The following is a 12,750-nucleotide window of genomic DNA, read 5'->3' as shown; positions in this document are numbered from 1 at the left end:
CAGGGCCCCGGGGCCTACAACAACACGGCCCTCTTCGAGGAGAGCGGCCTCATCCGCATCACTCTGGGTGCCTCCACCATCTCCTCGGTGAGCAGTGCCCGCTCTGGCCGGACCCAGGACCAAGACAGCCAGCGGGGCCGCAGCTACCTCAGGTGAGGGGAGGGGCCTCCTCGTGAGGGGGGCACACAGCTCAGACCAGCCCCACTATACCAGGTCCTTGGGGTGGCTCCAGCCATCTCAGCCATCTGGGCCTCTGCTGCTGCCTCTGCCCCAGATACCTCCTGCCACACACCCAGGGGTGCCTTCAGAGCCATTCCACATGCACCTGTTTACTCACGGACACACCTGTGTCCAAAGCACCCCATCCCATCCCTCTTTGATGGGGGGGCTCCTGCATTTCCAGGGACAACGTCCTCGTTCGACATGGCTCGGCTGCCGACCACACTGACCACGGCCTCCAGGCTCATGCTGGCCCCACTGACCTGGATGTGGCCATATTCCATCGAGATGCTGGTGGAGGTGGGAGCCTGGCCCAAGGAGGAGGGAGGTAGAGGGTCTCCCCCCCATTCCTCATTCTTCTGCCCCAAATTGGGAGCAGCAGCTGACTATGCTGGGGTGAGCTCCCCTGAGGTCACGGTCCCAGGAAGCATCTACCCACCCAGGCCTGGTTCTCCTGGCAAGTCCCAGCCCTTCTGTCCCTAGCCCCACTCCAAGCTCTCTCCCCAAGGCCCCAGCCCCCTTGCCATAGCCTTCCTCGAGACCCCCAAGTCCCTCACTTCCCCTGGCCACCACTGTGTCTTCCTCCTGATCTCCCAACTCCAGGTGCAGACTCTGACTCTGACAGTGACCTGTCCTTGGAGGAGGAGAGAAGTCTGTCCATCCCATCCTCAGAAAGTGAGGACAATGGCCGGACGCGGGGGCGTTTCCAGCGTCCACTCCGCCGGGCAGCCCAGAGTGAGAGGCTCCTTACACACCCCAAAGGTGATGGGGCCCTCTGACCCCATGGGCGACCAAGAGATACCCCATATTCCATTTGGTGTGACTCAGAAAGCCTGCTATCCCCTGAAGATTCCTGGGACCGACTTATTGGGAACCTGGGGTCATCACTGGTCCCCCACATACCTCTCCCCATCCAGCCTCCCAGCAGAGTTCTGCTGGCTAGAGACCCAGGAGTGGCCCAGGCAACAGAAGAACAAGGTCAGGGATGTTATAGGGTGACATGTCATCTCTCCAGCCCCTCCTCTTCCCTGAGGGCTGAGGTTCAGCCTGGTCTTCCTGACCCCTCAGCCGTCAGGCTGCCCCACCTCCAGGCTCTATCCACTTCCAGTCAAGAGTAGGGGGAGCTTATCAGTATCCCCCGTGCTGGATGATTCCATTGATCTCTGAGACACACTCTGCTATTCCTACCTCTGCTTCATGAGAAAGACCCAGATTTCAGGAGTCATTAGGGTTAGGGGGCCGCTGAGTCTGGATCACAGGGGTTGTGAGTCACTGGGGTGACTCCTATTATCTGCCCTGGCTCCACAGATGTGGATGGCAATGATCTCTTGTCCTACTGGCCAGCCCTGGGGGGATGTGAGGCTGCTCCCTGTGCTCTGCAGACCTGGGGCTCTGAAAGGCGCCTGGGACTGGACACCAGCAAGGACGCAGCCAACAACAACCAGCCGGACCTGGCCCTGACCAGTGGAGATGAAACCTCCTTGGGTCGGGCCCAGCGCCAGAGAAAAGGTATGGATCCCTGACTTTGGCCTGTGCCTCAAGGACCCTGGGGACTGCCCATGCCCTGAGCCAGGGGATTTCATCCTCCTAATCCAAATAGCCTCACACAGATCCTGAGAGCTTCTCTCGCTCTGATATGGGCATTTCTGTTCCTCTGAGCTGCTTCACAGTCCCAGGGGACTGCCTCATCCTGACCTGAGAATTGACTGCCCTGCATACCCTGGCCTGCACCATGGAGACCCCAGAAGCCACTCCTGCCTCAACCTGGGGGATTCCTCCCCCTCCCCCAACCCCAGTCTGCTTTGCAGGGACCATAGGGGCTGCTCTGCCCCAGATCTCAGAACTTTTGCTCTAACCTGGAAGGTTTCTGCCACCTTATCCTGCTTTACAGGGGCCCCAAGGGGTTGTCCCTGTCCCAACTCAAGGGGTTTCTCCCTTCACCCCTGTATCACAGGGACCCCAGGGACTGCTCTTGCCCCTACCCTGGGGATTCCTGCCTCTTTGACCCTGGCCTGCATTACCAGACCTGTGGGCTGCCCCTCCTCTGACCTTGGGGGGAGGTTTGCCCCTACCCCTGCACCACGGGGACTGCCTCTGTCCTGACCCCGGGGATTACTGCCTCACTCTTACCCCTATCCTGCAGCCTCTCTGGGATTCCCAGGAACGGCCTCTGTACCCCCTCCCCGAAGGGTTTCTGCCCCCAACCCTGTGTCATGGGGATTCCAGAGGCTGCTGCATCCCTAGATCCAGGAAGTTCCTGGCCCCCATACACACACTGTCCCCCGTTCGTTCCTCCCACAGGCATCCTGAAGAACCGATTGCAGTACCCGCTGGTGCCACAGACCCGGGGCGCCCCTGAATTGTCCTGGTGCCGTGCAGCCACCTTGGGCCACCGTGCTGTGCCAGCTGCCTCCTATGGTCGCATCTATGCCGGAGGGGGCACTGGCAGCCTTTCACAGCCAGCCAGCCGCTACTCCTCCCGAGAACAACTGGACTTGCTCCTCAGGCGGCAGCTGAGCCGTGAACGACTGGAGGAGGCCCCTGCCCCTGTTTTGCGTCCCCTGAGTCGGCCAGGTTCCCAGGAACGCCTGGATGCCGTGCCAGGCCGTCTGGAGCCCAGGGATCGGGGCAGCACCCTACCACGGAGGCAGCCACCCAGGGACTACCCTGGTGCCATGGCTGGCCGCTTTGGGTCACGGGATGCGCTGGACCTAGGGGCGCCCTGCGAGTGGTTGAGCACATTGCCCCCGCCCCATGGTGCCCGGGACCTTGACCCACAGCCCCCACCTCTGTCCCTGTCTCCCCAGCGGCAACTCTCAAGGGACCCCCTCTTGCCGTCCCGGCCCCTGGACTCTCTGTCCAAGAGTTCGAACTCAGGGGAGCGGCTGGACCACGTGCCTAGCCGGCACCCCTCGCGAGAAGGCCTTGGGCCACCCCCGCAGCTGCTCAGAGTTAGGGGAGACCCAGCCAGTGGCCCTAGCCACGGCCCCTCCACAGAACAGCTGGACATTCTCTCCTCCATCCTCGCCTCCTTCAACTCCTCAGCTCTCTCCTCCGCCATGCAGTCCTCAAGCACACCCTCGGGCCCTCACACCACTGCCACACCTTCTGCCACAGCCTCTGCGCTTGGGCCCTCCACGCCATGCTCTGCCACATCCCAAAGCATCTCGGAGCTGTCACCCGACTCAGAGTAAGCAGGGTCTGGCCACCTGCTCAGACCCCCATCAGTTTAGGGCAACTTCCCACGCACCCTGCCCTGTATTCTGCCACAGAATGGGGTGGGGTTTGGCAGAGAGCATGGGCTACCCTAGGCGCTGCGCAGCCAGGGCGCCACAGCCTGAGGGCAGAAATCTGGCAGTGAATGGGGTGATTAGCAAGAACTTGCTGGCTGTATGACTGGGGCCTGCACCTCCTGGACTAAGGAGGAGAGTGAGGTGCCTTCCAAAGGGCTTGAGCTAGTGGAGGGGGGGAAGGCAGGAGCCAAGGCCTAGAAGCGGGAAGTAGCCTGGTAATGTGGAAGGGGCAGGGAGGCAAGGAGTCTTTGCTTAGGGTGTAGTATGGGATAAGGAGGGACCAGAAGTAGTGCCAGGATGTAGGTGCCTTACATGCCAGGCGGAAGAACTTACTTTGAGAGGAAATCATTCATTCACCTACGCCTTCAGTCAATGTTAAGTTCCTCCTGCCTATGGGCACTATGGGGTAGGACACACAGGAATTGAGTTGGGACCCGGTGCATCTCAGAGTAGGGGATGGCAGACATACCTGGGAAGCAGCTGGGTACAGGAGTCAGAGACGGAGTGGGGAGGAACCAGGAATTACCAGGTCTTGGAAGCCAAAAGCAGAGTTGAGTTTTTTTTGTTTTTTTTTTTTGTGGTACGCGGGCCTCTCACTGTTGTGGCCTCTCCCGTTGTGGAGCACAGGCTCCAGACGCGCAGGCTCAGCGGCCATGGCTCATGGGCCCAGCCGCTCCATGGCATGTGGGATCTTCCCGGACCAGGGCACAAACCCGTGTCCCCTGCATCGGCAGGCAGACTCCCAACCACTGCGCCACCAGGGAAGCCCCCAGAGTTGAGTTTTAAGGAGGAGGAACAGCTAGGTCAGGCTCTGTGGAGGTCTGTAGGGTGAGAGAAGGCTTTCTGTAGGTGGAGGGAAGGAGACCCTGGGTTTGGGGCAGGAGACCAACAAAAAACCTGAGCAGAGATGGGGGAGAAGACAGGAAGGAGAGAGGGGCAGGAGATTTGGGGTCCTGGTGCCCAGGGCTCTGGAAGGATGCTGAGGTGGGGATGAGAGGGAGCTGTGAGCACCACCTGGATCCTCCTGCAGCCCAGCCTTAGGGTCCGACTGTTGGGGAAGGGCTGGGGTAACTGAGCAGGGGTTCAGGCTCTGGACTCACACTTGACCTCTCTGAGCTTCAGTTTCCTCATCTGCAAAGTATGTCTGTGGTAGCAAACTCTTTGAGGTGTGGAGATTTTTGAGACGAAATCTGTTAGGTGCTTAACAGAGTCTTTACATAGTAGGTGCTCACTAAGTGCTTAGAGAAAAGACATTGGTGGCCAGCCAAGGGGCCTTGCTGGTGAGTCTGGGGGTCCACAATGGGTGAAGGGCTCTGAGAACCCCAGAATGGGCATAAGCACGCTAGGGACTGAGAGGCGAAGGTGATGGGGGAGGTGGCCCAGGTCCGGTTTGGTGGGGGAGTCCAGAGGCACCTGACTCTCAGCAACCACCTTCGATCTCCACATTCATCTCTGCAGAGTTCCCAGAAGTGAGGGTCACTCCTGAGGGGCAGACGTGCAGCTGAGGACCAGCCGAGGGCGGTGGAGGATTTGGGCTAACAGAAGAGACTCCAGGAGTTGGGGGCTGACCCCATGGCAGCCTCCTATACCCCCGCCCCCCAGCTCTCTCTGTTGCTGCAGTGCTGACTGTCCATGCCTGTCTGTGAGCATGTGAGCAAGTGCGTAACAGGTGCACGGAATGAGGGAGCTGAAGGGAGGACTTTTATACGTTTTGTACCTTTGTAACCAGAGAGATATGCTTATGTTATTTTTCAGCTTTTCTGTCTCCCGGGGTTCTGAGGCTGGGCTGGGAGGGGGAGGGGGACAGAGGGAAAGAGGTGCAGAGTTTCGCCCCATTTGGGTCCCTGGCAATTTAATTGTTCTTTCATCTTACTAGGGTGGATTCAGACAGGAGGGGTAAATGCTCCCCCCGCCCCATTCCCCAGTTGATCTGAATATTGTCAGGGCCCAAAGTGCAGAATTAGTCTTTGCTTTTTCTTGGATGTCCCACAGGCCAAAATTTTGGGACTGGGGGTTGGTCTTGGAAACAGGGGTCCTCTGACCTCCTCACAGGGGCTCGCTCATGCCGCCCCTCCCCGTGGATGTGTGTGTTTATTATGTGGAGTCCCTGCCACTTACTGCCTTATGACCCAGGACTGATGCTGTGGATCGCTGGTGGAGCAGCAGATGTCATGTTTACAGATCAAGGCTTCCCTTTCTCCCGTGGGGAGGGGCTCAGGCCTCTATTCAGACATTCCTGCAGAGGGTGGATGGAAGGGTCACAGCCCCTGCCCCTGCTGTGAACAAAAGTTGTGTGTGGTGCCATTTAATTCCCTGACACTGCCCCCTGCTAGAATTTATTCTGAAGGGTGGGGTAGGAGGGGGAGCAAGGGGAGCAAAAACAAGGGAATTAAAGACTCAGAATGTAGGTGCCACTGCCTCCCATGTTTACAGGAGCCTCCCTGGCCCTAGGCACCCGGGCTGCAGGAAGTGACTCTTCCATCCCTCCCTTATTCCCTTGTAAAGGGAAAAATGACTGTTAGGACCCTGTTCACAAACTCTCACTTTTATTACTTTGTCTGATGTCCAGAACTGGGGACTTCTAAATTTTGTTACTTTGTTTACAGGTCAAGACTTAAAACATTCAACTTTGTTTACAGTTTAAAACTTTGAACTTTTACACTTTGTTTACAGTTGAGAATGTTTTTTTCCCTTCGTTTACAAGTGAAGGTAGAGAAAGTGGGAGAGGGGCTTGGAGGACCCACCTGTGAGGACCCTGAGCCTGGCCATCTTGAGGGGTTTCTAACCCCTAGCCCTAGCCCCAGGCCAAAGGTCAGCCCTGAGTCTCCTGCTGAGCAGCAGGCCTAGAAGGCCTCGAGAGTAGGCATCCTCTTCCCACTAGGAACAGTGGCCATGCAGGGTTGTGGAGGGTCCCTGCAGACACCCACCTCCTTCATGCATACTCTTGGGGGGCAATTTCCAAGGAGATTAAAAGTTCCACTTTACTGACTGGTGCCAAATCCCGCCAGCCAGGACCCCAGCTCTCCTTACCCAGAGTGACCCCAGCCCTTGAAGGGTTGAGGGGCCTGCTGTGGGGAGAGGGGGCTGTCCTTGCTATGTCCTAGGTTCTGTAGATGCCCCTCTCTGGGGGTCGTCCCCCTCCTCCAGCCCAGTGGCTCCTTTTCCTGTCTGTGTAAATTGTTCCGTGAAGCCGCGCTCTGTTTTGGGAATAAACTTCTATAGAAAATGGTTATTGCCTCATTCTGTTTGGGGGTGGGGGGTAGGAAGGTGGCTATGAATGATTCAGGCTGGGCTGACCTTTGGGAGAAATCTGAGCACTGCCCCCTCCCCCCTCCCCAAGAATATTCGGCTATTTTTAGCTCATTTCATTGGAGATTTGGACCAGGTTTCTATCTCTTTCATCCTGAATTCTGTTCCTTCGCCTTGAGGTTGGGCCTGAAGTATGAGAACAGGTGCTGAGAGTAAGGCCTGGTCAAGGCAGCAACATGATGGCTTCCTCAGTCCGCAAGGCCTGCAGCCCTGACCTGGCATTTGCCCTGGCCTTCAAACCAACCCTAGGAACTGCCCTCAGCCGGTTGACAGCACTGACCCCCTGCCAGCCTCTCAGACTTGGAGCTGCTTCCTCAAGAACTCAGGCAGAACGGGCCTGTTGCCGGACCAGTGTTATGTGCGGCGGAGGGGAACCTCGCAGCCTTTAAGGTCTGCGTGCCTAGCGTTGAAGGGAGGCCTTTGAGCCCCTTCGGTCTCAGAGACATGCCAGGTCTCAGGGGGAAAGCCTGAGTGAGGGTGGCGCCCTCAACTGGAGGCTTGAGAGGCCCCATGGACCCGGATACCCCACGGAGAGATAAGGCTCTGGTCACCAGCCACAACCCTAGACATCCGGCTCCGCGTCCCGCGGGGACCCTCCGCAAGAAGCCGGGACCTGGTAGTATCGGCCCCACCCGACTCAGGGACCTGGGGCCGTGGCTACGGCCAGGCCAGCTCGGGTCCTTAGTCCCACTTCTGCGATAACAACCGGCTCAGGCAGGAGAGCTAGGCGGGCCACGAGGGGGAGCACAAGCCAAGCCACAGGGGGAGGAAGAGGTTAAATCTCCCTCCTCAGGGTTCTCAGCGCCGGGAGACCGCCCCTTAGGCTCCGCCCCGGCACGCTGACTGGCCCAAGCCTTCCCCGTCCTGCCCGGGGATTGGCCCCTGGGAGCACGCCTCAGGCCTCGCCCCCCGTCCCGGCCCTGCCTTTCGGGCCGCAGCGGCCTCTCGCTCCAGCTGTGAGGACTACCGCCTCTCGGTTTGCTCACCCGCCATGGGGCTGTCGGAAGCACCGGGGTGAGTGCAGGGCGCGGCCCCGGTTCCCAGTGTTCGAGTCCACGAGGCGCGGGCCACCCCTTGGCCCCCGAGCAGGCGACCGGCTTGGGTTAGCTCGGAAGGGGTACCGCCGAGTCCCGAGCAGGCATTTCCCGCCTGCCGCGCCTCGGTTTACCGCTTTGTCGATTTTCTGCAGGCGGCTGCCCAACCGTAGCGAGGGATGGGGCGGGAGCCGGCGCGAACCCAGCCCCTGCGGGCTGTGCGGAAAGCCGCTCGAGCGCCGTCCGAGGGCTAGCTGGGGCCGCCTCCCGGCGGCTGTGTGCAGAGGAGCCTCGGCCCAGGAGGTGCGCCGGTGCGGCGCGTTGGGGCCCGGGACGTGGCTGCTAGAGTGTCCATAGCCGGGGCCTGGGTCCACCCAGGGATGCAACTGGTCCGGGAATGTGCGCTGCGGCCCTTCTGGCCGCTGGGCCCTACTAGAGGGAGGGGTCAAGGATCTAAGCCCCTCCCTCCATCACGAGTGACTCACAGAGGAGGGGCCACGGGGCTCAAAGATCTCTGTGAGCCGGCAATGTCAAGAGTCTCTGAGGATCGTCCTTGCACCCACTCCACTCCATCCTCCAACGGGGACATCCAGGTTAGGGGCCCTTTCCAGGTGAGCTCCTGCCCCTCGGGTGGGAACCTCACCGTAGGTCAGAGCTTCTCACAGATCAGAACTTTCCTGACAGGTGAAGCCTTTCCCGGCAGGGGAGAGCTTCCCTCCAGGTAAGATTCCCCCCTCTGAGATCCATTCCCAGGTGAGAGTTTTCTCCCATTACAGGTGGGAGCCTCCCCCAGGTCAGAGCTTCCCTTAGGTGAGAATACTCTCCAGATGAGAACCTTCCTGGCAGGTGAAAACTTTCCCTGCTAGTGAAAACTTTCCCCCAGGTAAGCACTCCCCCTCCAAGAGCTCCTATTCCCAAGTGAGAACTATTTTTGGGACAACTTCCCCCAGGTAAGAACTGTCCCCCCTTCCCCTCCAGATCTCCTATTCCCAAGTGAGATCTTTTCCCTTAATCAGGTGGTAGCCACTGGGCAGATCAGAGTTTCTCCCCAGGACAGAACTTACCTAGCTGGTGAAAACTTTCCTGTCAGGTGAGAGCTTCTCCTTAGGCGAGATCCTCCTGGAGATCTATTCCCAGGTGAGATTGTCCCCCTTGAAATGGGGGCTTCTCTTTCCAGGGGGAAAACTCTCCCTCCCGGTGAGAGCCATCCTCTGGCTTTCCCAGATTAGGCCTGAGCTTGTCCAGGTCTACAACCTGGACCCTGTGGCTGGAGGCCCGGGGGCAATCTTAGCCCCAACACTTTCCTTCTCATAGAGCCTTCTCACGTGAAGAGAGACTTGCCTGGTTTGCTGGATTCCTTCTTTGCGTGTGCTCTCAGACAGCATGCGCTGGGCTCGTGGGGCAGCTGGATAAGGACTCGGACTGGACTGGGATTGGCTGGAGAAGAGTTGGGGCTGGGGGGAGGGGGCTGGGAGGGACAGTCAGCCTGGAACCTAGATTGGTGAACACTCAGGGCTGGACTGAAGTGTGGCTTGTGTTCATCCTGCTGCCTCTTTGGGGGAGACTTTGGCCCAGCAAGAGTCTTCCACCAGCCAAAGTTCAGGTACTGCCCCTGCCTGGGCCTGGGCATAGGGCCTGCAGGAGCCAGCTGGGGGGTTGGACCTACCTAGATCTTGGGACCTAGAAAAGTCAGGTGGGTGACTCTGTGGTCCCAGGTGGAGGTCTAGGGGAGGTTGGGCCAGGAGTGCCCTCACTGTGTCTCTGGCCTCACCACCCAGACAGAGGGACACACAGGCACTGCTGTCCACAACGCAGGCAATGGAGCTGAGGAGGCGAGATTACCATGTAGAGCGGCCACTGCTGAACCAAGAACAGCTGGAGGAGCTGGGGAGCCGGAGCTCAGCAACTGGGACCCTCCAATGGCGAACCTGGTTTCGGTAAGGCTGAGGTCGGGGGGACTGGGGGCACTGGCAGGACTCAGGTAGCCCCTGTCTGTGATACCTACCCTTGTGTCCCCAGGTGCTCCCATGCTCGGGCCCGAGCCCTTCTGCTCCAGTACTTCCCAGTTTTGGCCTGGCTACCCCAGTATCCTGTGCGTGACTGGCTTCTGGGTGACTTGTTGTCTGGCCTGAGTGTGGCCATTATGCAGCTACCACAGGGTGAGCCACCCTTGACCTGGAGACTGTACCCTTAACCCTTGGATGATAACCCCGACCCTTCAAGGCCCTGGCCTGTAATCTGTGAACCACTGCCTGCCCCCGCCTTCCCCCACCCCTCCGCCAAAAGCCAGAAACAAGATCCCTGCCCCTGGAACTATGGCCCATGACCCAGGGCTGGGATTTCCTCATCCTTTCAAGACCCTGGCCTCCAAGTCTACATTGCTACCATTCCACCTCCAGGCCTGGCCTATGCCCTCCTGGCTGGACTGCCCCCCGTGTTTGGCCTCTACAGCTCCTTCTATCCTGTCTTCATCTATTTCCTGTTCGGCACTTCCCGGCACATCTCCGTGGGTGAGTGGAGCCAGGAGGATGCCCACATTCCCCACGGAGGACAGGGTGAGGGAGGGCTGAGCAGGGCAAGGAAACGCAGGGAACAGGGAGGGAGGCATCGATGCCGGGCCAGTGGGAGACTGGCCCAAGGGTCGTTCCAGGCAGGACTGGGCCTCTGACCGTGGAGACAGATTCAGGTTACCTAGAGGCCCTGGCCCAGGAGGATATGGGTGGGCGAAGCATCTCAAGGGGCCCAGACTTGGCACAGACCTGAGAGCCTGAGGCAGGCCATGCCCCCTTCCCCATTCCACTTTTCACAGGGGGAGTGGTCCTGAGCCAGTGGATACTGGTGGGACAAGGTAGATGATGCAGGGCCAACATTTCTAGCCACGCTCAAGAGCCTTTGAACTTAGAGTTCATACCTGACTGCTAGCACTGCCTCTATTTGCACAGCAAGTCTAAGGATATTGGTCTAGAACTGGGTGTCTCCTGGCCTCTCCCTTAAGACCAGGACTCCAGGGCAGGGCAGTGCCCCCTCCCCTTCAGACCACCCTGATCTGCCCCTGCAGGCACCTTTGCTGTCATGTCCGTGATGGTGGGCAGTGTGACAGAATCACTGGCTCCAGATGAAGCCTTCCTGCAGGCCTCGAACTCCACTGTTGATGTGGCGGCCAGAGATGCTGCTCGGGTGCAGGTGGCCTCCACACTCAGCGTCCTTGTTGGCCTCTTACAGGTGCGGAGCAGTTAGGAGTACAGGCCCCTGACTGCCAGACCCACCCCTCACCCCATTTGCCAGGTCCCCTGAGTGTCTGGCCATCACCATCCTCCTCATCATCATCACTCATCCCCCTCTGCTCCCACCTGCCCTGGGCTCTGCTCCGGCCACCCCTAGGACCCTCTCCTCCCTTGACTGCCCTGTGTACCCCACAGGTGGGGCTGGGCCTGGTCCATTTCGGCTTCGTGGTCACCTATCTGTCAGAGCCTCTGGTCCGAGCCTATACCACAGCCGCGTCTGTGCAGGTCTTCGTCTCGCAGCTCAAGTATGTGTTTGGCCTCCATCTGAGCAGCCGCTCTGGGCCACTGTCCCTCATCTATGTGAGTGAGGGTAGGAGGAGGGAAGGGTGGGTGGGTCCAGGACCTTGAGTGCTGGCTGTGACCCCCCCTCCCCTCAGACAGTACTCGAGGTCTGCTGGAAGCTGCCCCAGACTGTGGTCGGCACCATGGTCACCGCAGTTGTGGCAGGGGTGGTTCTCGTGCTGGTGAAGCTGTTCAATGACAAGCTGCGGCGACAACTGCCCATGCCGCTCCCCGGGGAGCTGCTCACGGTTTGAATTCTGGTGGGGGGGAGGGGGGCAGGAGGAAGGGCAAGTGAGGAGTCCCTGCTGTGTGGGCGTCCCCCAGATAGTTAAAGACTAGTTGGCGTGGGCACTGAGGACTGGGGGGACCACAGCCGACAGCCCCTGACAGCATCTCCCTTTCCCCAAAATGGTGGTGTCCATCTTTTACCCTATCGCTGACTTCTGCCCACCCCTCTGAAGGTTTCGCTTCAGGCCTCTCTCTTTACGCCCAAAGTGATTTCTCCATCCCCCTTAATGGTGGTGCCAGCACCTACCTCCCCTGACTCTGTCCTCTCCCTGCAGCTCATCGGGGCCACAGGCATCTCCTACGGCGTGGGACTGCAGCACAGATTTGGGGTGGATGTCGTGGGCAAAATCCCTGCAGGGTGAGCTCCGGCCCCTGTCAGGTCAGGGAGGGTTGGGTGGCCAGGGCCACAACATTCCTTTGGCCTCACAGATGCCCCTCACAGGCTGGTGCCCCCAGTGGCCCCCAGCCCCCAGCTGTTCGCAAGGCTTGTGGGAAATGCCTTCGCCATCGCTGTGGTTGGTTTCGCCATTGCCATCTCGCTGGGGAAGATCTTCGCCCTGAGGCATGGCTACCGGGTGGACAGCAACCAGGTCTGGGGAATGGGATTGTGGGACACGGAGCAGGCAGGTGTACAGAGACCCCAGGGCTTGGGGGGATGGAGTATCAGGTGGGAGACAGGGAAACAGCAAACAGATGTGCTGGGGCCACATGGGGGACTGAGGGTGGGAGAGCAGGACACTTGGGACAGTGGCCAAGTCTTTGGGGGCTACTGAGTGCGGATGGAGGTTGGGGATGCATAGGCCTGGACACAGTGACCACGCACTGCTAGTGATGTGTCCTGACACCTGCACTACCCCCCTCAGGAGCTGGTGGCACTTGGCCTCAGTAACCTCATCGGGGGCATCTTTCAGTGCTTCCCTGTGAGCTGCTCTATGTCTCGGAGCCTGGTACAGGAGAGCACCGGGGGCAACACACAGGTGGGCTGCAGGTGTGGGCTGCAGGTGTGCATCTACACACACACTGCTTTTCCTGGGAGGTCCT

General features: G+C 59.4%; 1 protein-coding gene across 6 annotated transcripts in view; it reads left to right on the top strand.

Annotated features, from left to right (window-relative positions):
• The window catches only part of LOC112403758 (cadherin EGF LAG seven-pass G-type receptor 3-like), a 38,585-nt gene that overhangs the window by 19,451 nt on the left and 6,384 nt on the right, over positions 1 to 12,750 (top strand). For 4 of the 6 annotated variants that reach the window (XM_024751394.1, XM_024751393.1, XM_024751396.1 and 1 more), the window contains exons 1-10: positions 7,731 to 7,835; positions 9,634 to 9,792; positions 9,875 to 10,014; positions 10,255 to 10,365; positions 10,914 to 11,077; positions 11,275 to 11,439; positions 11,517 to 11,669; positions 11,985 to 12,067; positions 12,152 to 12,299; positions 12,573 to 12,686. In XM_024751394.1, coding sequence (XP_024607162.1) covers positions 7,813 to 7,835; positions 9,634 to 9,792; positions 9,875 to 10,014; positions 10,255 to 10,365; positions 10,914 to 11,077; positions 11,275 to 11,439; positions 11,517 to 11,669; positions 11,985 to 12,067; positions 12,152 to 12,299; positions 12,573 to 12,686 — 1,260 coding nt within the window. In that variant the 5' untranslated portion in view covers positions 7,731 to 7,812. Of the gene's footprint in view, positions 1 to 3; positions 153 to 403; positions 520 to 822; positions 982 to 1,527; positions 1,729 to 2,520; positions 3,410 to 7,730; positions 7,836 to 8,010; positions 8,159 to 9,633; positions 9,793 to 9,874; positions 10,015 to 10,254; positions 10,366 to 10,913; positions 11,078 to 11,274; positions 11,440 to 11,516; positions 11,670 to 11,984; positions 12,068 to 12,151; positions 12,300 to 12,572; positions 12,687 to 12,750 lie in introns of those variants that run through there. The other 2 variants (XM_024751398.1, XM_024751395.1) reach the window with 2 other exon arrangements.

Source organism: Neophocaena asiaeorientalis, unplaced genomic scaffold, assembly GCF_003031525.2.
Source record: "Neophocaena asiaeorientalis asiaeorientalis breed wild unplaced genomic scaffold, Neophocaena_asiaeorientalis_V1.1 scaffold221, whole genome shotgun sequence".
NCBI classification, from domain to species: domain Eukaryota; kingdom Metazoa; phylum Chordata; class Mammalia; order Artiodactyla; family Phocoenidae; genus Neophocaena; species Neophocaena asiaeorientalis.
Note: the sequence above shows the minus strand (reverse complement) of the source record. Positions and strands in the feature narration are given on the sequence as shown.